General features: G+C 41.3%; 1 protein-coding gene across 12 annotated transcripts in view; it reads right to left on the bottom strand.

Moving 5' to 3' along the window:
* Positions 1–5,332, bottom strand: part of TCERG1 (transcription elongation regulator 1) — a 59,559-nt gene extending 54,227 nt beyond the window's left edge. For 10 of the 12 annotated variants that reach the window (XR_009335572.2, XR_010840269.1, XR_010840270.1 and 7 more), the window contains exon 1: positions 5,227–5,329. Coding sequence is in view for 8 of the 12 variants with exons in the window: in XM_059062995.2 (XP_058918978.1) it covers positions 5,227–5,285 (59 nt within the window). In the remaining 4 variants the exon portion in view is untranslated. Of the gene's footprint in view, positions 1–5,226 lie in introns of all 12 variants that reach the window. The other 2 variants (XR_010840271.1, XM_059063006.2) reach the window with 1 other exon arrangement.
* Between the last annotated feature and the right edge of the window lie 17,341 nt (positions 5,333–22,673).

Genomic DNA, 22,673 nt, shown 5'->3' with positions numbered 1-22,673 from the left:
TGGCAATGGTGTGTGTGTCTTGTGGTGTGTGTGTGTCTTAGTGTCTTACCCTCAAATGGTGGCAATGGTGTGTGTGTGTGTGTGTGTGTGTGTGTGTGTGTGTCTTGTGGTGTGTGTGTGTGTGTGTGTCTTACCCTCAAATGGCTCCAAGTAATAAAGCACAACAGGTAAAATATTAACACTAAGCGTACTATTTTTGTTTTTGCAACTTTTTGGAAGTTTGAAATTACTTCCAAATATAAGGTTTTTATAGCAGGGGAGGGTAGCAGCTTAAGAGATCATAAGTATTCTCTAACTAAAGGGAAAGTCCTCTGTATGCTGCACCCCACCCCACCCTTCAATCTCTAGCTAAACACCCTGCTGTATTTTCTCCATGGCATTCAAGCAGATAAGCAATATCACATAAGATGGCATTATCTATCTCCTCATAAGTGCTTTTTAAAAAAAATTATTAACTCTAACAAGTGCTTACTATGTGCTAGGCAGTAATCATAAGCTCTTTTTAAGTTATTTAATCACCACAGCAACGCTGATAGATTTTATCAACCTCATTTTACAGATTAAGGCACACAAAAGTAAAATAACTTGCCCAAGGCCACACAGCTGGTTCAGTGGTAAAGCCAGCATTCAAACACAGGTGAATGGCTCTTAAACGCTATACCATGCTTTCTATCTAAGCCCCTTTTGAGCAAGAATTGTCTGTCCTGTTCACCTTTATATCCCCAGCACATAGTTATGTCTGCGCATAGTTAAGTCTCAATAAGTATTTGCTGAATGTACCATTGAAAACCTAGGTAATACTGTATCTTACAAATAGGGTATATAGAATCTTAAAAAAATCTTTACTATAATTTGCCAGTCAATTTACTGAGCACCTATCACAGTCTTCCCAGTAGCTACAATAAACCTCTCCATTATACATGAAATTTACATGCTCAAGAGAAGTGCTCAAGAGAAGATTAACAATTATATTCCTCATGTACATTTGATGGTAATCATTCTTATACTCTCTCCTCACCAGGTTCTTCCAACTTTCCTACATTTTTCAATCCTGTGCTTAAGACCACCCCCCTTTCAACGTTCTCTAAATTTTCTACATCGTAATTCAATTCTGACACAAAAAAATCCTAATAAAGAACCACTTTGCCTTCTAGGAGAGCACTAGGATTGTAAACACATCCAGAACTACTATATCAAATATATTTCACCAAATCTGCAAATGAACCTACACTCAATGTTAGAAAGTATGAGTTTTAAAGCGATCGCAAAAAAAAAATAATCAGTCTTTTTCAAATTATATGCACTCCCAAAAGACAGATGGTCACTGTTATTGAAGCAATGTTTTAACCTTTAGGGCAGGAAAAAACTTAACCACCAAGAAAAGATATTCCATTTCAGCCTTCAGTTAATAATGTATCTTAATCTTAGATTTCCTGAATCTGCCTCTTCCTTTTCAAAAAATCTACACTATTTCTCTCTTTAGAATTTCACACTTCCTAGTTATAACGTGAAGTTAAGCATTTTAGGTTCTAAAACCATGAAGAGTCAAATCAGGGCTCTGCCTTTCGTTGTCAGGCTGCTCACATGTTTTCTGAGCCTGAATATACTCAGATGTAAATGAGTGGGGGGGGGGAAGAAATAAAATATCTCTCTGTTCAATGAGATAATCCCCATGAAACATTTAGGATAGTACCTGGTACACAGTTAACTATTTTAACTATCATTACTTTCATTCCCCCACAAAACCTAGCATAGTGCTCTACCTGAAAAGCACTTGGTGGTCAATTTGACTAGATGGCTTTCAAAGTCTGCCATGAAAATGGCGGCAAAATTCACATAATTTCCTCTATCGACAGCCTCAAGTTTCCATTTTCTGATGTCAGATATGTATAGCACATGTGCTGAGCTCTTTATATACACTGCTTCATCCCAACAACCTCACCAGACCTGCAGTGAGGATTAAATGAGCTAATATAGAACTTGGAACAGCACCCAGCACGTAAGTATTAGCTATTATTGCTGTTGCTGTAACATCAATATAGTAAGAGTATTAGTAAAATACTAATAATTTAGTAAAATACTAAAATTACTGTTAAACGGTATTAGTAGTGTTAATACTATAATTATTATAATATATTATAATTATATTTATAATTAGTTATATAATTATAATACTAATAATTAATATTAGTGTTAACTATTACTATAATTATTATTAGCAGGCTCTATATAACCTGGCCCTTGCTGACCTCTCTACAGACTCTAGTCTTTCTGATCAACTACTTGATTACCCTGAAGCCTCTGCAGTTGTTCCCTCTGCCTGGCATGCTTTTCCCCAGATCTTTATATAACTGACTCACTCTTCAGTCTCAGCTCAAAGTTCACCTTAAACTCCTTTCTCACCCTAGTCTCTCCCAGCCCCTCTCTATTTCATTACCCAATTTGAGTTTACAATTATGATAAATGCTATGAAAAAAATCTCACTTGTTTACTTTTGTATTATCTCTACCCATAGTACATAGTTTCTCCTTATTATAGTGATGCATCCCAGTGTCCACGATGGTAGTGTTCAATAATTGTTTTAATAATGATAGTGAACCCTGGGTACTTCCTATATACCTGGTACGGTTATAGGGACATTATTTGTACTAAGTCTTTCAATCCTAACAACAACCCAATGAGATAAGTTTGGCACCATTTTTACAGAGGAAACTATGGCACAGAAAAAGAACTTGTTTATGGTAGGTAGTCAGTGGTAACACCAACATATTCTTATTCCCATTATACAGCTGAGGAAATTTAGACTGCAAGTACCTCATCATAAGTAATAAAGTATTAATAAGTAAATAAAGGCCTTGGGTAAAGGATCTATACAAATCTAACTCTAAATCTTAATGGCCCTCAACCACAAAGGAATAGAAAGGCATTTGGAACTCCAAATAAATTCTGTCTATTGTAGGTTATTTGCATTCTTACCACTTTCAATCTTTAGGAAAACAGAAGCCTACTTGCATGAACAGAAACACAAAAAAATTTTTTTACAAGAACAAATGTATTTCCCTAGAAGTACTAAACCCAGATATGTAATCTTCCCAATGGTGAAGACAAGTCTGCAAATACTTTAATATAACAGGAAGAGCAAAAAATTTTTAAATGCTGATATATGCCAGGCAAATTAAAAGGAAGACTAAGTGAGGAGACCTAGGTTTTAATCCAGACCCTGCCAATACCTCGGTGACCCTGTGTAAGTCTCTTCACACTTGCAGGCTGATTTCCTCATTTGATGTGGTTAGTTTGGAATTTAGATCAATCTTAAGTAGCATGGAAGGTCCCTGAGGAAAAAGGTTTTCAGTCTAGTTCAAGACTCTACTGCCAGCACCTAGGTCAGTGACTCTCACACTGCACACACTTAATAAATGTGGGTCCACTAAACGGACCACCTCTAAATCTCATTTCATTTATTTACAATATATATACACTTAACACCTTATTCTTCAGGCACTATGATAGTGACACACCATGACATGTATTCAGAATACAAATACAAAAATTAAGCCCCAATTTCTGCCATCAGAAGCCACAAAAACAACTAATTTCTCTTAAACTATGAAAAATGTTAAAATAAAAGTCTACAATATGCTCTGGAAGGAACTGCCAACCCAACAGGCTAAGGTATAAAACATTTCCAACAGAACACCTAATTTAAAGCCCTATTCAAATCAGTTTTGCAACAATGTCTAGACTACTATTAAAGTCTAAAAGGCTACTCATTGTAAAACTGAAGAAAAATACTCTCTAAAATGCAAAGTAACGTTCCCAGATAAACCTGTAAGACTAGTAACCTTCTCTTAAGGTCAGAATCAGGAATGAACCTTTCATCACTAAAACTGAACGACCCTGGCAATGCACTTTGATCACTCATTACTGAAGTGTACACGTGGGGTTTAAAGGATTTGAGATACATCCCTGAAATAAGACTTTATTCCTGCCAAAGTAAGAATTTTTGTGACCATTCAGAATCTAAAAGACATAACTTTTTCTTTTTCCCTGAAAACTTGAGTAACAATACCCGTTTTCCTTATACAATTTCATCTGGTGCTCTAGACAATAGTAGAGTCCTCATAACTTATTCTGCGCTTTTTCATTCTCAAAGACTGACAGTGGTACAATTCAGAATGGAAGCTGAACATCTGACATGACATTTTTCCCACCCAGAAACATTAAAAAAAAAAAAGTATCAAATACACGTAAAGCTCAGTACCTCGTTTTCCTTAAAAACCAATGACTAAAGATTTCTCTCTCCAAGACGCTTAATTACAAATTCCAGAGGCAGGGAAAAACCAGGGCAAGAAAGGTCACTGCTATCCTTAGGGCGATAGCGTGAGCAGACAAACAGAAGGGAGAGGAATGGAAGAGTGCACCGAGCCTGGCTGCCTGGGTTCAAGCCACTTCCTGGAGCCACGATTCCACCAAACCGAGCCGGTGCTACTTCCCCAACCTCTACGAGACTCAGTTTCCTCACCTGTAAGATGGGCAAGTCACTTAACTGAAGATGGCTCTTGCACTGGGGCCTGCAAAATAAGAACAGCAACTACTCCAAAGGATGGGTGTGAGGATCACAAGAGACAAGTCTAAGGAAAGGGTCCTCTGGCTCCTGGAAACACCTAACAAACGGCTACTGCTATTGTTACTACTCACAAATACGGGGTAAGAAACCAAAGAATAAGAGAAAGGAAGGCCGCACGAAGTTAATGAAAAGCAAGCAACGTGGGGAAGAAGGAACAAGGCAGACGTGGGGACCCCAAAGGGCGGCGGAGGGCGTGGAGAAGGCCGAGCCGGGGAGTTGCCTGCGGCGTGGAAGGCTTCCGGGAGGAAAACTGGGCCCGCGCCGGCGTCGCGCCGGGAGCAAAGCTGAGGCGGCCCGCGCCTGAGGCGGGGCCCCAAAGCGGGAACGCCGGGTCCGGCCCAAGGGCCGGAGGCCGCGAAGGGCGCCGGGGACCCGCGAAAACCGCAGGAAGCGCCCCAAGAACGTGCAGGAGGCCGCGACCCAGCCCCGGCCCGGCTCCCTCATTCAAGCCGCCTTCCCTTCCCCCTTCTTCAATCCCATGCGGTCCTGGCCCCCAGCTGCCGCGTCTTCGGCCCACCCTCTACCCCGGCTCTCCGCGAACCGGGCCGAGCCCCTGGGACGCCGGAGCGCCAAGACGTAAGGCAGAGCAGCGCCCTTACCTGAGCTCCCCCGGGTTGAATCGCTCACCGTCCCCCCCGTCCCCGCCACGCTCCGCCATTACAGAGGGCCGCGTTCTTCCACCCGCCGACTCAGCGTCCCCTATTGGCCGGGCGGATCGTCAATCTCGCGCGAGAGAGGCGGAGATACCAGAGATCTGTGAAATGAATGGTCAGACTTTCCATCAATCCTCGAGCTGAGGATGGTATCTGCCTTGTTATTGGTGAAAGGGCCCGCCGACTTTGAAAGCGGTATGGAGACAGCCAGTTGATTGGTCGCTCGGAGGCTTTATGGGAAACGAGACTTCAGCAACGGGGAACTGCCGGCGCCCTCTCGCGGTAAGTGAAACTGGGTCCTCCCACGTACTGCTCGGCCTGCAGTAGCCACGTGTCTGCCGGCTTCCAGAAAAGTCAGTTGTGGAGCCATATTGGCCTCATACTAGACTTATTGACTGGGGCCGAGACCATTTCCATTGCGTGAGCCAATCAAAAATCGACCTGGGTAGCCGGTAAGCCAATCACAGAGTTGCTGTGGAAATGAGCCATTTCCCAGCTTTTCAGAATCAGGAGTCTTAAGGCACCACTAGATTATACCCGTGTTATTAACTAATATATTACTAACTACAAGACTACCTCAAATTGTATTAAATAATTAGTCGCAGGCTAAGAAGTGTTGTAAGTTGCTGTATTAAGTAAGTTGCGGCAGGCAAGCCTCAGTCAATTTACAGTTTAAACCATCTGTCCTTCAATTTCAAAATACAGTTGTCTGAAATTAGCATACCCTGATACCCAGAAGGAATTCTGAATATTCATTTATCTTTTATTTTTAAAAAAACACAAAACTTTAGGCACTGGAGTTTCAAAGTTATGATAGAGATGAATTCTACCATTAAGGAACTCAGAATATTAAACTAATAATAGATATATTTTACTCAGACCTAAGCATATATACCAAGCACTGTCCTAATTACTTTCCATGTATTATCTGTTTTAGGCCTCATAAAAAGGCCTTATAAGAGGTGAGTACTATGAATAGCCACAGTTTATAGATGAGACTGAGGTAGAGAGAAGTTAAGTAACTTGTCCAAGTTTACACAGCTAATAAATGGCAGAGCTTGGCCTTAAACCTGAGACAGTATGTCAGCAAAGCCCCATTGCTAAACACCGTGATCCAAGAAAAACTGAAAACATACATGTACACAAAAACTTGTACAAAAATATTCATAGCCGCATTATTCATAATAGCCAAAATGTCCAAACAACTGGTGAATCAATTTAAAAATATGGTATATTTATACAAAGGGATTTTATTCAGCCATAAAAAATAAGTAAGTACTGATACATGCTACAACATGGATGAACCTTGAAAACGTTATGCTAGGTGAAAGAAGCCAGACACCAAAGGCTACATATCATACTGAGGCAAGAGATAGGTGGGCCCCCCCCCCCTCAGGGTAAGCAATTGGAGTTTCTGTCCACAGGGAACAAACTCCAGTTGCTTACCCTGGGCAGCATGGGTGGCCAACTATGTCCTGCCTCAATCTTGGCTGATAGAGTCATGCCCTCGTGGTAGTTTACAATCACTTATGTGGGGTATTTCTTCCGGGTTTTCTTTGGCCAATCATTTTGATGTGCCTGGTTCAGAGTCCGTATTTGGTATATCTCAGGATCCTCCCGTGTGTGTGCGCATCTCTCAGTTAAGATGGATTCCAGCAAAGAGGCCTATGGGTAGACTTGACATCATTCCCCTTTTGACCTCCAAGGAGCTTTCTAGTCGGGAAGGTCTCCTTGACTTCAAGAATGAGAAATATGTGGTCTCTTATCTTTTATCTGGGCAGGGCCCAGCCTCCTCTCTCAATTGTCCTGCTGTTGATATTTTGGAGTTTCTGTTTGGGGGCGGGGGGGGGGGGGGGGGGGGGGCATCTACCTCCTGCCTCAATATGATTCCATTTAATGAAGTATCCAGAATAGGCAAATCCATAGAGATGGAAAGTAGATTTCCAGGATGGGGGTGGGGAGTGACTGCTAATGGGTATGGGATTTCTTTTTGGATGATAAAAATATTCTAAAATTAGATAGTGGTGATGACTGCACAATTTGGTGAATATACTAAAACCTGTTGAATTGTACACTTTAAAGAGTGAATTTTACTGTATGTGAATTACAGTATTTCAATAAGTACCATGCTATACTGAATGCCAGTTAAATATTCAAAATCAATTAAGTATGATAAAATGTGATAAAGGCTGAACACAGTTCTGACCATGACGTTTGGAAAAAGGAAAGTATGGTTAAAATTTCACTAAATACGTAACATTTGAACACTGGAACTTGAATGAGAGTGAATGGTTAGATCCCTTTTTCAATATCAGCATGCATCTCCAAGTCCTGGCAAACTATTCCAAAAATAATACTTATATAGATGGCTCAAGACAGACTAATCCCCACTTCTGGAAAACAAAACAAAACAAAAAACAAAAAAAACCCACCTCAAAATGGATACCTTACAGAAAGATAGTCACTGGCATATAATAAAAGATGACAACAAACTTTCAGTTTGAATGGATGGAAGAATGCCTTGTGGGGCAGACATATATATATATGTAGACGTATCACACATATTAGATATAGATATAGAGATAGATAGACATAAAATCATTTCATTGCTTCACTATTATAGTTTACTCACATAAACATGTCCTTGAAATTCAGGTATTTTGCACTTAATAGTTATTAAAAACATAATGCAAATATGAGCTGTGTCTTCACTGAACCATTTTATTAAATCAATGTAAAAAAAGAATTAAAGAAATTTAGTGAATCTTTTAAGAAACCAAATAGACTTCCTGTAGTCAAAGCTTGATGACTCTTAAGATACTACAGATGGGCATAGCTGTACAGAACAGAAAAACAAATACCATCTTTGCCCAATTGGCAGCAACTGAGTTATAGATCCTAACATTTAGTATATCAAAGTGAACTGAAGAGGCAGTGTTGGCTCAAAACTGATTAATATCATCAGGGCTCTAAGTCTTTGTTATGAAGTCACTCTTCAGAAGTGACTCTTGAGAAGTGTTTCCAATGCTGAGTCAGTTTTTTTTTCTTAATAACTACCACTTTTGAACACTTATCTTAAGCCCAGGGTAGGTACTTTGCATACACTATTTTTAATCCCCTGCAGGGCAGGCATATTGTCCTCATTTTACATATGGGGACACTGAGGCTCAGGGGTAAGACTCACCCAAGGTTGTATTGATAGAATCTGCTTCTGAGTTCACTCACATGATTGTTGGCATGTGTCACTTCCTCGTGGTTTGTTAGACTGAAGACATAGCACATGGGTCTTTTCATGGGGCTGATGACAACATGGCAGTTTGCTTCTCCCAGCATGCGCAATCTAAGAAAGAGAGGAAGAGAGAGAGACAGAGAGAGAATACCCAAGATGGAAGCCACAGACATTTTGTAACCTAATATTAGCAGTGAAATTCCATCACTTCTGCCCATACTCTATTCATTAAAGCAAGTCAATACATCCAGCCCACACTCAAGGGGAGCAGATTGCACAAGAGCTGAATACCAGGAGGTGGGATCACTGGGGGCCATCTCACCTACCACACTTCCTTTCAGGTCTCAACTTAGACAAGTACTTCCTCCAGGAAGCATTCTTCAGAGAAAAAATCTGACCGCTAGCCACCCCCATCTAGGTAATATCCCCTATCATATTCTCCTATAGCACACAAGATGCCTTTGTAACATTCCAAGCACTTGTTACTACCTATTGTAACATTGAGCATTATGTGTATAATGTGTTTTACATATTTTACCTTATTTCTTTTCCTGTCAACTCACTGTATTGTTTTTAATTCTGAAATATTTTAAAGTAAATTATAAACATCATGACATTCCATCCCTCAATACATCAGTATTTATCTATTTTAAAATTCCACAGTTTTCTACATATCAAAAATAACATTTTCACTTCTAACAAAATTAGCAGTAATACCAAATCCATATTCAAATTTCCCCAACTGTCCCTAAAATGTCCTTTTCAACTGGTTTGTTCTGATCAAATCAGGATCCAATTCAGAACCATGCAATGCATCTGGTTGCTATGTCACTTAAGACCCTTTTAACCTAGAACAGTCCTTTTTTTCATGACACTGACTTGCTGAAGATCCCAGGCCAGTTCTACCTTTTGGATCTGTCTGATTGATTCCTCTAATCCTTGTATTTTTTATAAGTTGGAAGTTAGATCTGAAGACTTGACCAGATATAAATTGAACATTTTTATCAAGAGGACTTCATAAGTAGTACTGTGTATTTCAGTCACATCATACCAGGAGACACATGAATATCTAAATTTCCCACCCTTAATCACTGACATTGGGTTAAGGTTATGACAGCTCAATCCTTACATTGTAATCAGAATGTTATCTGCACTATTAATAATTACTTTTAGACAACAGTCATAAACCAAGACCATCTCCAGCAAAATTGAACAAATGGTCACCCTACCTATCCACCATGACCTAATGGTTTAATGATTTTATCTTTTCCTGAATCAATACTTTCCTTAGGGCTAGCAAAATAATGATTTTCTAATTACATGTTACTTTCTACATTTACTAGCTAACAATTCTTCTGTAAATTAGAGATTTCCTTCAACAACAGAGGCTATTGCCCCCAAATACAGTTTCTATGCTAAAAGTGGATAAATGCTTAGATCTTTCCCTTTATTTATCAACTTTCAAAATAAAATGATGGTTTGATAGTCATCTCAACTGGGGACAGATTCTTTTTTCTGACTTCTTTAAGTATTATTACAGACTCATGGGTTTTCAGTTATTCAATCCGTTTCAATTAGCTACAATCAATAATCATTTTTGATGCTAGAATTTTCATACATTATCCATTTTCTTTTCACAACAATCATCTAAGTAAGGTAACATCACTGTCACTTTTACATATCAAGAAACTGAGACAGGACTTCCCTGGTGGCACAGTGGTTAAGAATCCACCTGCCAATGCAGGGGACACAGGTTTGAGCCCTGGTCCAGGAAGATCCCACATGCCACGGAGCAACTAAGCCCATGTGCCACAACTACTGAGCCCGCACTCTAGAGCCCGCAAGCCACAACTACTGAGCGCACATGCCACAACTACTGAAGCCCACGCGCTCTAGGTCCCATGCTCCGCAACAAGAGAAGCCACCACAGTGAGAAGTCCACACACGAAGAATAGCCCCCGCTCACCACAACTAGAGAAAGCCCGTGTGTGTGCAGCAACAAAGACCCAACGCAGCCAAAGATAGATAAATAAATAAATAAATAAATAAAGTGCTTGGTGTACAGGCCTTTAAAAAAAAGAAACTGAGACAAAGAGAAGTTAGATAACTAAGAAATTTACTAAGGTGGCTCAGATAGTAACTTCAATGTGCAGTTGAATACAGACTCCTAGAGAGTAGGAATGCATTCATGTTTTTGAATCAGGTTCTCCTGAATATAGCTCAGTGCCAGTTAATAAATAAGTCAATGAGCAAATTAGTTAATGATTATCATTTCTAGTTGACAGCAAAAAAAAAAAATTCTAATACCTACTGAAGACTTTCGGATAAAATAATATCTGGGATTAGCTTCAAAATAAGCAAGAATGGGGAGCAGCAAAGCCAGGGAGAGAATGTGAGGGGAGGGCAGCAGGTTATAGATGAAATAAGGTTGACTATACCTTGATAACTGTTGAAGCTGGATGATGGGGAGGTGAGGGTTTATGATACTATCCTCTATACTTTTTTAATATTGAAATCATCCATTCATAGAGAAAATATTCTAAGCCCTTGAAACATTCAACTATAGGAAGCTGCCTCAAAGTCTTTAAACTGATACACAGCAAAATATGTCTGCTTACATTGTTAGTTTTTAGTTGGACAGTCGATGAGAAAGTAAAGGAGATGATATGAGGTACCCCAACACATGTAAAGAGTAAAAACATCTTCATAAGGGAGATTAAGTTAACAAAAATCTCATGTTTGACTTCTTTTTTTTTTTTTTTTTTTTTTTTTGCAGTATGCGGGCCTCTCACTGCTGTGGCCTCTCCCGTAGCGGAGCACAGGCTCCGGAGGCGCAGGCTCAGCGGCCATGGCTCACGGGCCTAGCCGCTCCGCAGCATGTGGGATCTTCCCGGACCGGGGCACGAACCTGCGTCCCCTGCATCAGCAGGCGGACTCTCAACCACTGCACCACCAGGGAAGCCCTTGACTTCTTAAAAATTGAGATATAATTAACTCATGTTTCACCTTTTGTTGGAAAGCCAACAATGCTGTATGCTTTTTTTTTAATGCCAAAACTTATAGAAAATCTGATGACTACAAAAGGAAGGGGAAAAGAAACTTGTGAATCTGTCTTCTAGAAGAAAAGATATCCTCAAGAGAAGGACTTATCCAAGTTGATCAAATTGAGGAGCCAGATAAAAAGACACCAGGTCACAAAACACACTGGGATACAAATAGATATCCATTTAAAACCTGGTTTTTAAATAAACCTGAAAGGAATGAGGAAAACAGAAAATTACCATTAGAACACCACAGTAATCATTGCTGCAGGCAAGATCTACTGATGAGTGCTAAAATTAGTGGGTGAAACTTTAAGGAAAAACAAGATATTGCATTACTCAAAGTACCTCCACCCCAAATTTATAAAACACCGTGGCGGTTTTAACATATGTCCACAAGTTCTTTGATAGTCCTCCCTTCAGAAGGTGGAGTTAAGTCCCCTCTCCTTGAATGTAAGTTAGACTTAGTGACCACCAGATACAGCTTACATTTGCAGTGGAGAAACCCAACAGACATCATCTTAACCAAGTGATGGAGATTAACATCTTCAGTGACAGCATGCACCCCTAATATGACATGATGAGAAGGGCTCTTCACCTCTGTGCTATTCTTCCGCAAAATCTGTAACCTCCATCTAAACTCGAGGAAACATTAAACAAACTCAAATTGAAGAACATTTTACAAAACACCTGATCACTATCCTTCAAAACTGTCTAAGTCATGAAAGACAGGTAAAGACAGAGAAACTGTTTAAGGCAACAAAGGAAACATGACAACTAACTGCAATGTGGGATCTTGGCTTACATCCTGGAACCAAAAAAGGACACTAGCGGGAAAAGCCATGGAAATCTGAATACAGTGTGTAGTTTAGTTAGTATTGTACCTCTTAGGTTTGTTGGTTTGTTTTATTTTTGGCTACGTTGGGTCTTCATTGCTGCGTGTGGGCTTTCTGTAGTTGCTGCAAGCAGGGGTTACTCTTCATTGAGGTGTGCAGGCTTCTCATTGCGGTGGCTTCTCTTGTTGCGGAGCACAGGCTCTAGGAGCACAGGCTTCAGTAGTTGTGGCATGTGGGCTCAGTAGTTGTGGCACGTGGGCTCAGTAGTTGTGGCTCACGGGCTCTAGAGCACAGGCTCAGTAGTTGTAGCGCATGGGCTGAGCTGCTCCACAGCTTGTGGGATCTTTGCGGACTAGGGCTCAAACCTGAGTCCCCTGCACTGGCAGGCAGATTCTTAACCACTGTGACACCAGGGAAGTCCCCTGTACCTCTTAGTTTTGATAAGTGTACCATGGTTATGTTGACACTAAGGGAAGCTGGGTGCAGGGGGTTTCAGTATTAACTTTGCAACTCTTCTGTAAATCCAAAATTATTTCAAAATAAAAAGTTTTTAAAATACGTTTTCAGCTTCCAGATAGCTAACTCGCAATGATGCCAAGTGCAGAGGGTGGAAACCACAGCCATATTGTGATGTATGCCTTATTATCCACCTATAAAATGAGAGGGTTGGACAAGATGCCCATCCAATGATCAGGGCAAGCAGTGCACAGAAATGTCCCTAGAAAAGGCTCAGTTACCTGAGTGCCAAGAGAGCACCCAAGGTACCCTTGACCTTGGGAAATACATGTGGTTAAGGATTGTACTCCTAGCTTTACAGTTCTCCAAATATATTTTCTTGGCAAAATAAGACTAGAACTAGGGACTTCCCTGGTGGCACAGTGGTTAAGAATCCACCTGCCAATGCAGGGGACACAGGTTCAATCCCTCATCCAGGAAGATCCCACATGCTGCGAAGCAACTAAGCCCATGCACCACAACTACTGAGCCTGTGCTCTACAGCCCACAAGCCATAACTACTGAGCCCATGTGCCACAACTACTGAAGCCTGCGCACCTAGAGCCCGTGCTCTGCAACAAGAGAAGCCACCACAATGAGAAGCCCGCACTCTGCAACAAAGAGTAGCCTGTGCTCGCCACAACTAGAGAAAGCCCGCATGCAGCGACGAAGACCCAACACAGCCAATAATAAATAAATAAATATATTTATTTTTTTTAAAAAAAAACTAGAACCAAAGATCCATTTTGATAAACCAGAATGCCAATTTATTTACAGAGAATTATACCTGTCAGGCGAGCCAGACATTCCTATCCTCTCTGTGGGCAGATTTACAGAGCAAGCAAAATTATCAGAAAGCAGCTCAATGTGACTGGAAGCAGAACAAAGGCAGTAAGTTATTTGATTTGAATCTTTAATGAGATTGGGTCATGATAGTCTGAAAATTCACTATTCCAAATAGAGATATACTTTCCACTTAGAGCATCTTGGCCTACCTTGCATTGGGGAATACTCTGTCCCACCCAAGAACCTCTTCCTTGCATATATAGCTAAGCCTACTTCTCTAGGTAATAGGAAATTTTAAAAGAGGTGTGTTCTTTTCTGTTCCGCTCCATAGGAAGCAAACAGAAAGGAAGTCATTTTTATTATTAACATTATTGGCTGATTCAGTCAACAAACAATAAATAATTAGTGAGCTCATGAATTTGCAGTCCTTTAAGATAATTTCATGGACCTCCTGGGATCTGCAAGCCACAGGGTAGAGTACAGTACTCTGGGATGACCATCTATGTTTCGTTTCCACCATTTTTTCCCAATAGAATACCATATAATTATTTAGGCTTCCACTTATTAAATGATAATCACATTCCCTAGGATTACCCTCATTTGGATTTGTCCTAGAATAATCAACCACTCATTTGCAATCTCGGTTTATTAACATAAATGACTATACCTAGGTCCATTGTATTATATATGCATTTTACTAGTTTAACTCCAAGAAACTCTGGATTTGTTCCAAAATACTCAATGACACATTTATAATCTCTTGGTTCATTAATATAAACTATTAATCAAATGCATTGTTTAAAGTAACTGCTATTTATCTTACTAAATTGGTGAGGCATTTCTCTTTCCTTCTTTTAGCAACAATTATGTCTTTTGGGGTTCATTCCAGCTCTAAAATCATACTGTTAAAATTTTTCTGTTTTTCAAAATTAAAACAACATCACCTCAGGAATCCTCATATAATGGTTATTTTTTTAATTAGGAAGTTAAGGATTTTGTTTATTTTAAGAGGCGTTATGATTGAAAGCTATGAAAGGACAGCTCTAAAAGATAACATTATTTTTAAAAGACTTTAATTAGCTAGCTAAAACAACAAATACTTTCCCTACACATAGTAAAATGAATGGGTGTACTGTGTAAGGAAGAGGTGTGTCCCTAAAGCAATCCTGGGACCCAAGGGAAAGGGTTCAAGCTGGCTAAAGAGCATTCTTAATCTTTTTTTTCATAAAAGTAATATTTAAGACTTTATTATAATGCAATTGTTTTAAATACTGTCATACACAATTTCCCCAAATTGCCACCTTGAGAAGTTACAAAAGCAGTTAATTGGAAAGCTAAAAAGAATCTTTGAGGACATCTAGTCCAACATTCTTTGCACAAATTTGATGAGGAAACAGAGACCCTGAGAGTTTGATTATTAACTTTCTCACAGTCACATATTCAGTTAGTGGCAAAAACAGGACTAGGACCCAAGTCTTCACAACATTGTGCTTCCTCAGTTCAATTTGAAAGCTCTGTCTCTTAATATTTACAAAACTCAACATCTGTAGTGTATCATTAAGCACCACACCAGTCTCAGGACAAAGTAAAGTAATAATTTGTTATTGCTGTAGCAATAACTCCATCTTAGAAGTTACATGAACTCCTCTCCATTACAAAAACGTATCAGACCAAGTGTTCTAATTTTGAATTCAGAAGATAATTCATTTGTCCATTTGGCAAACATTTGATGAACACTTACTGTGTGCCAGGAACTATCACAGTTGCTAAAGAAACAAGAGTCACTGTCCATGGAGTACACAGCCTAGAAGAGGAAGCAGATAAACCAAATCATAGCCATGGCAAATGACTAGTGTTGACTAAGTGATTACCACATGCAAGCATTTTACATGGAACTTCCCAGTTAAGTGCTCATGACAATCATATGTGGCAACAATTTATCCCCACTTCACGGATGAGGTAACTGAGAATTAGAAAGGTTCATCGAGTTGCCCAAACTCATACAGTTTAAGTGGTGTAGTCAGGCAATTCCACCCTATTGCATTTGCCCTGAATCTTTATGCCATACTGCTGGGAATTCAAGCAGAAACACAGAAGCAGGGGCTCTGATTGGAGGGAAAGTCCACTGTGGAGATGGAAACTGAGGAAGCAAACAAGGACCAGGAAAGGATGCATTAAGGGATAGCATTTTGGAAGCAATTTTAGGAACTAAAGCACTGATGTACAGGCGAGTGGCAGGAGATGAACTAGAAAGGTGGCCGAGGTTATATTTATTCCATAGGTAATAAGAAGTTTTTATTCAGGGGTTTCAAGTAGGGAAGTGACAGGATCAGATTTGCTGACTACAGTCAGTATGATGAGTTAGAAAAGAGTAAGTTTGCAGTCCGGGAGACAGTAGAAATTGTTGTGATTGACCATAATGAGACTTTGAGCTAAGACAATGACAGCAAGACTGGAGAAGAGGGAACAGGTTCAGGAGCTTTTTTTTTTTTTTTTCTGATTAGAAGCTATTTGATTTGAGTTGGTCAAAGACCAGAGATATGAAATGTTGCAAATACATCATCAAAGATAAGCTCTAGGGGCTTTCCTGGTGGCTCAGTGGTTGAGAGTCCGCCTGCCGATGCGGGGGACACGGGTTCGAGCCCCAGTCCGGGATGATCCCACATGCCGCGGAGCGGCTGGGCCCGTGAGCCAAGGCTGCTGAGCCTGCGCGTCCGGAGCCTGTGCTCCGCAACGGGAGAGGCCACAACAGTGAGAGGCCCCCGTACCGCAAAAAAAAAAAAAAAAAAAAAAAAAAAAAGATAAGCTCTAAACAAATGGTTAGGTGTAACTGTGAATTTGTAATCTTTTATAGATTCGTCCTTATTACATGTAAGTGTGTATATGTATATATATATGTATATAACTTTTCAGAAATATATTTTGTAAAACAGGATGGAATCACCTGTAATTAAACAAGGAGGTTGCAGGTGTAATATCAAAAAAGAAGGCTTCAGAAACTTTTAGCTATTTTTCCACTTTTCTGCAAACTTTTTTGTGGGTAGCCCCTGCTTGAAATATTGGCGTATTCCATTTGGAACATACTTCTAGTCTCTTTCTTCCACTCAGGTGCAAACAAAGTGAGGGGGTTTTTTTGTTTTTTCCTTTTTCTTTTTTTTTTCTTTTTTTTTTGCCGCACCCGTGCGTCTTGAGGGAATCTCAGTTCCCGGACCAGGGATTGAACCTTGGCCACCGCAGTGAAAGTGCCAAATCCTAACCACTAGACCACCAGGGAACTCCCGGGCGTTCTTAAATCTCAATGAGATTATGATGCTTGTTGAAACGCAAAATGGTCAGTTATACAAGCCTCAGCCCCCGAAGATCCGTGTTGCTGAAGCTAATGGCTAAGAGAAGACAATTTAAGAGAAGGGAAAGCAGCAAAGTGACACATGTTGAAGGGAAATGACTAGCTTTCATACCTAATCTGTTACTTCACCCCTTATGTCAAAGGCCATGCCAACAGTCTCCCTTCGCCGGCATTGTTTTCCACCAGCCCTCTTTCATGCCTGACCTCGCGAGATGCTCATGTGCTCTACCTCCTCTGGGGCACCTCACCTGACATATTGCTGGTTTCCGCACTGCCCCAGAGCAGGAGCTATTTAAAAGGTAGAATCAACAAAACTAGGTGAGTGACTGGATTTGAGTGTGGGACAGGTGGGGAATTTTAGGCCACATTAAGATTTCTAACTGGGGCAGCCTGGGTTACATAGGGATAACTTCTCCAACCTTAAAGATCAAGTATATAGTTATAGTCACAGACATAAATTCTAAATAGACTTGCTGGGTTTGGACTCTGTATCATATTCAAATTTCCTTGTTAACCAGATACTGTAGGATTTTTAGAACAAAACAGAAACTGAGGAATGTGGAAATTAAATGGTTTACCCACAGCCCAGTCACTTGCATCAGAGCATCAAAACTTCATGAGATTTGAATTAGGAAGTTTCCAGAACTAACATGAAAGGTCACAGGTGCCTTTATGCAGAAGAACTTGTTAGGCCAAAGTAATCATACTAAAAAGTAAATAATAAAGCAAATCACTTTTAGTGGAATTCACTATTAGTGAAATGACACATTCATTCATAGCCTTTCTAACTTGTACAGTTCTACACTTGTAAATGAAAACAGTATAATGAGACCCAGCTCCTGCCCTCAAGGAGCTTATGGTCTAGTTGAGGAAGACTAAGAAGCAAAAACTGCAGCACAGATGATAAAATTTCCAACAGGGATTAGCTCAGATGCTGGGAAGCCCAGCAGAGGGTAAGGAGACCCAGTCCCGCAGGCAGTGGCCCCTCCTCCCTGAGGTCAGGCTGCCTCCCCTGTAGGAAGCATGTGATTGTATTAGACACAGACAATGTGGTGGGCATTTCAGGTAGCAGCAAAGCATGGGATGGAAGAAGGACATTTTGACTCACCCCACCATTTTGTTCCAGGGGATGTTTCAATGCTGCAATACCAAGAAGTAAACAAGCAATATCCAAGGACTGCTGCAGCTTCTCTGTCACAGGTTGCCTGGGTTTGAATCCTGGATCTGCCTTTTACCTGCCACATAATTTGGGACAATTTATTTCCACTTTTTGTGCCAAAGTTTCCCCATCTTAAAATGGGAATAATAATTGGATCTCCGCAGAGTTTCTGTGGGGGTTAAATGAATGTAAGCCCATTTAAAGTGTTTAGAACAGGGCTCATAGTAAGTGATCAATAAACATTAGCTATTACCATTTCTATAAATATAATATTTTTTCTTATTATTTGACCTCCTCTTGCTGTCTTTATCTCTCATGTCTGAATCTTTCTCTCTGTTTTACCTGGCTCTCTCTGTTGCATAAACTGCTCTCAATTTTCTCATAGGTTAGCTAAGTAATAAATACAAACTATTAGTCTGATGTCCAATTCATAATGGATATTTCTGGTAAAAATAACCAATACAAATCGAAACTGAAAATAGCTACCATTGCATGTAGTAAAATGTGATACTGACTAAAAATTGACTGAAGATCAAATCTTAAAGTGCAAATCTGCAAAATTTGAGCCAGCAAAGTTGAGCCTGGTAGAAATAACAGTCATTGAAGAAACTTCACACAACTATATAACAATTGGTAAAATTTGATACAGATAGAACTGCTGGATGACTCAAATCTTCACTCTGATATTTAAATGAAGAACTAAGTCTGTCAGAAATAACTTTAGGGACTTCCCTGGTAGAGCAGTGGTTAATAATCCGCCTGCCAACGCAGGGGACACGGGTTCAATCCCTTGTCCGGGAAGATCCCACATGCCGTGGAGCAACTAAGCCCGTGTGCCACAACTACTGAGCCTGCGTGCCACAACTACTGAGCCTGCACTGTAGAGCCTGCGAGCCATAACTACTGAAGCCTGCGTGCCTAAAGACCGTGCTCCGCAAGAAGAGAAGCCACTACAGTGAGAAGCCCACGCACTGCAACGAAGAGTAGCCCCCGCTCGCAGCAACTAGAGAAAACCCGTGCACAGCAACAGACCCAATGCAGCCAAAAATAAATAAATAATTTTTTTAAAAAAGAAACTTTAGTAAATAAAAAAACTAATAGCAAAAAATGAAAAAATACTGTCTAATACAGAAAACTGATCCAGAAAAGTATTGGTGTTTTGGGGGAGGATTATTTATTGGGGTTTATGATTTATTGGACTTTGATCCTGAAAATGCTGTCTCAAAGAACATGTAACAGTGTTGGTATAATTTTGATTCAATGTCAAAAATGCCATTAGGGTCCAAAAAATTAGGGTCAGGATGGGGGTATGGATCAAGGGGTGTATGTGTGTGTGTGTGTGCACAAGTGTGTAGAAGTTAGGGAGAAACAAAAGGCAGCATGGCCTCAGAAATGGAGCAGCATGCAGATTATCCCCCATGCTATTAGTAATCTCCTGTTAACCTAATTGATGGGCCAGAGACAGAGTAGTGCACAGGCTTCAGGATCAGGCAGACTTGGGTTAAAAAAAGGGTTCCATCACTCACTAGCTGTCACACTGCAAAAGTCACCACCTCCCCACGCCTCAGCCTCCTCATCTGAAAGCAAGAATGGCAATAGTATTCACCTCGTAAGGTTATCATGAGGACCTCCTGAGACAATGCCCCTGGCAGGTACCTGGCTTTCGGTCTGCCCTTGGAAGTGATGTTAGCCACCGTTACTTGTTATTGTTCTACTTTTTCAGTGTGTCTGTGGTCCCGGAAGTTACTCATACAGCTGGCAGCCAGCTAGATGAATAACTTCTTCTGAATAGGGTCTTCATATCATATTTCTTTACCCACCCTCCCCAGCCCAGTTTCCAGGACCCCAACACAATGCCATGCTTATCATATGATCCCAGTGATTTTTAGCTGTATGTTGAGTGCATATTCAAGAAAGAGAGAAATAAAAGGGGAGAAAGAAAGGGAGTTGGGGGTCAGGGCTGTTAGACATATGCGGTGCATCAAAGGACCGCCAGACAGCTGGTGAGCAGGGGAACACTCCTAGGTGCTAGGTACTAATTAGCTGACAGGTGGGTCAAGGGTTGGAAAAGGCGGGAAACAGTATGTTGTTTACTTCCCAGAATGAGAGGCTGCCCCGAGGCCAGGTTCCCTAACATCGCCACTCCTCCTGGCTCAATTGGTACAAGTGAAGACTATGCTCCACTTCACCTTGAAGAAGCCCTGGGCTGAGTGAAGAGGAGCTTTGCAGACAGATTTGATAACTAAACTTACAAGAAAGGCTCTGGGCCACTTTGGCCTCAGCTAGCACTCCACTTCCTCTGGTCACATCTTCCCTGACACTAAAATACAGCTTGGAAAGACAGCTCAGTGCCCTTACAGTCGCTGTGGCTTCCTAGAGCTGCAGCCCCATCTCCCTCTGATGAGCCTGCGGGGCTGTAATTCCCATCCCCTGACATTTATAGGAGGCTGCGTATTAGCAAAAGGCTTTGCAGCCATTTTTACAAGGGCTGCCTCCCTGAGGCCTGTCAGGTATAGTCACCCAGGCCAAGCAGAAGGAGAGAGCAAGGGCTTGCGAGTAATGGTCCTCGCCCCTCGGCCCGCAGAGAGCCCGGATCGGAGCCTTGCAGGTGCCACATTTCTTCAATCGCGTGTCACGGCTGATCGGCTTGCCCTCGTAGCTGTCGGTCATCCTCTGCCACGTCTGACTCATCAGTGGGTCCTGAAGGTACAGCTCCCAAAGGCATCTTCTGTCCATCTATTTCTGCCCATGTCCATGGCACTACTCTGGTCCAGCCTACCTCCCACACAGCCCCCACCTGGCTCTGCCTCCTAGGCTTGTCCCCTGCCCTACCTTCCATGATCCACACAGGAGGCAGAGTGATCCTCTAGATGTTTACTTATTTCTTTCATGTACGCACCTGTAAACTTTCTGATACTTCTGGGAAAACCTTTATGGAAATCCTAGAGCGAAAATGTCCTACTGAAAGAATAATCTTTTTCAATTTTTATTTATTTGGCTGTGCTTGGTCTTTGATGCTGTATGCAGGCTCAGTAGTTGCAGGGGCTTAGTCGCAGCATGTGGGATCTTAGTTCCTTGACCAGGGATCGAACCTGGGCCCCCTGCACTGGGAGTGCAGAGTCTTAACTGCTGGACCACCAGGGAAGTCCCAGAATAATCTTTTAAAAACAAAAGTAACGACCTTTCAACAGCTTCCTCTATTGGGTAAGATTTATTCAGAAGAAAATCCAAGTTCCTTCGCAGACTGCAGGGTCTCTGCATGACCCGGCCCCTACCCGCCCTTCTGGCCTTCCCTCCACACTGGTCCCTGCTCCCATGCCAGGTTCAGGGACCCACTTCTCAATCTGCCCACAAGCCCTGGGCTCTGCTCTCAGCTCAGCTTGTCTGTTTTGACAAGCTGTTCCTCAGCTTGTCAGTTTGTCTCAACCTTCCAGTCTCAGCTCACGTGTCACCTCCCAGCCCCCGGGGTCTTAAATTGCCTGTTAAGTGCTTTCAGAGCCATCTGAACAAACGTTAAATGTTTCTTATTTGTTGACTTACACATAGTCTGTCTCATTTGCTAGAATGTACATCCCAGGAGAACAGGGACATGTATTTTTTACCGTTGCACTAATGCTTAGCACAGCACCTGCACAGGGTATAGGCAAAGTATACTTACACACAGTAAATATGTGTTGAAAATTAAATGAAGGAATGAAGCAATCCACTGAAACAGCGCTCTCCAGCTCGAGCCCCCTGCTAGTCTTCATCATAATCAGTAGAGGGCAGCAAAGACCCTAAGTTATCTAATTTCTGGGGTTTCCTCCAGAAACTTGTGAAAACTTATTCCCCTTTGCCAAATAGCAGCATCGAGTTTATCAGGAATTTCAGGGAAATGTCTTTCCTTAAACTTTCTTTCTTCTCCTTATTCCTGAAGCCTTCTCCTCTCTGAGTCATTTACAGGTTTTTTGTTTTCTTTAAGATTCCAGGGACAATGCTCCTTAGGAGATGATAGCAGATGTTGTATTGACTAAGCCAAAAAGAAACCCAATGGCCTGGAGCCTGTACCTCCCTGCCAGACAAGTTAGTGTGGAAAAAAAGATGCCGCTGTCATCACCGACAGCTGTTTGGAACATAAGGATTTACGGCTCTCCCTGATGGTGTTTGGGGAGGAGCAGGTACCAGCTAGGCAGCTGCTGTTTATGTTTTGAGCATTTGTAAGAGCAAGTTGTGTGTGTGTTTCTAGTTCTGTCTTCTGCTTGGATCTGTTTCTGCTTATTCCATCTTCCCTTTTTTTTTTTTTTTTTTTAACAATCTCCCACCCAAGGCAGGGACCTCGGCATCTCCTGCCTTTGTGGGCTCCTTTGCCAAGAATGCACCCTGAATCCAGGTAATCAGCAGTAGAATCAGCATCCACAGAATCCCAGGATTGTGTTTTCATTTGATCTCTGCCCTACAAATATTCACTGAGCCTTGTGACTTACCAGGCCTGGGTGTGTGCTCTGTGGGTACAGATGCTCCA

This window comes from Kogia breviceps, chromosome 4 (genome assembly GCF_026419965.1).
Source record: "Kogia breviceps isolate mKogBre1 chromosome 4, mKogBre1 haplotype 1, whole genome shotgun sequence".
Lineage (NCBI taxonomy): Eukaryota > Metazoa > Chordata > Mammalia > Artiodactyla > Physeteridae > Kogia > Kogia breviceps.
This window is presented reverse-complemented; position numbering and strand designations above follow the sequence as displayed.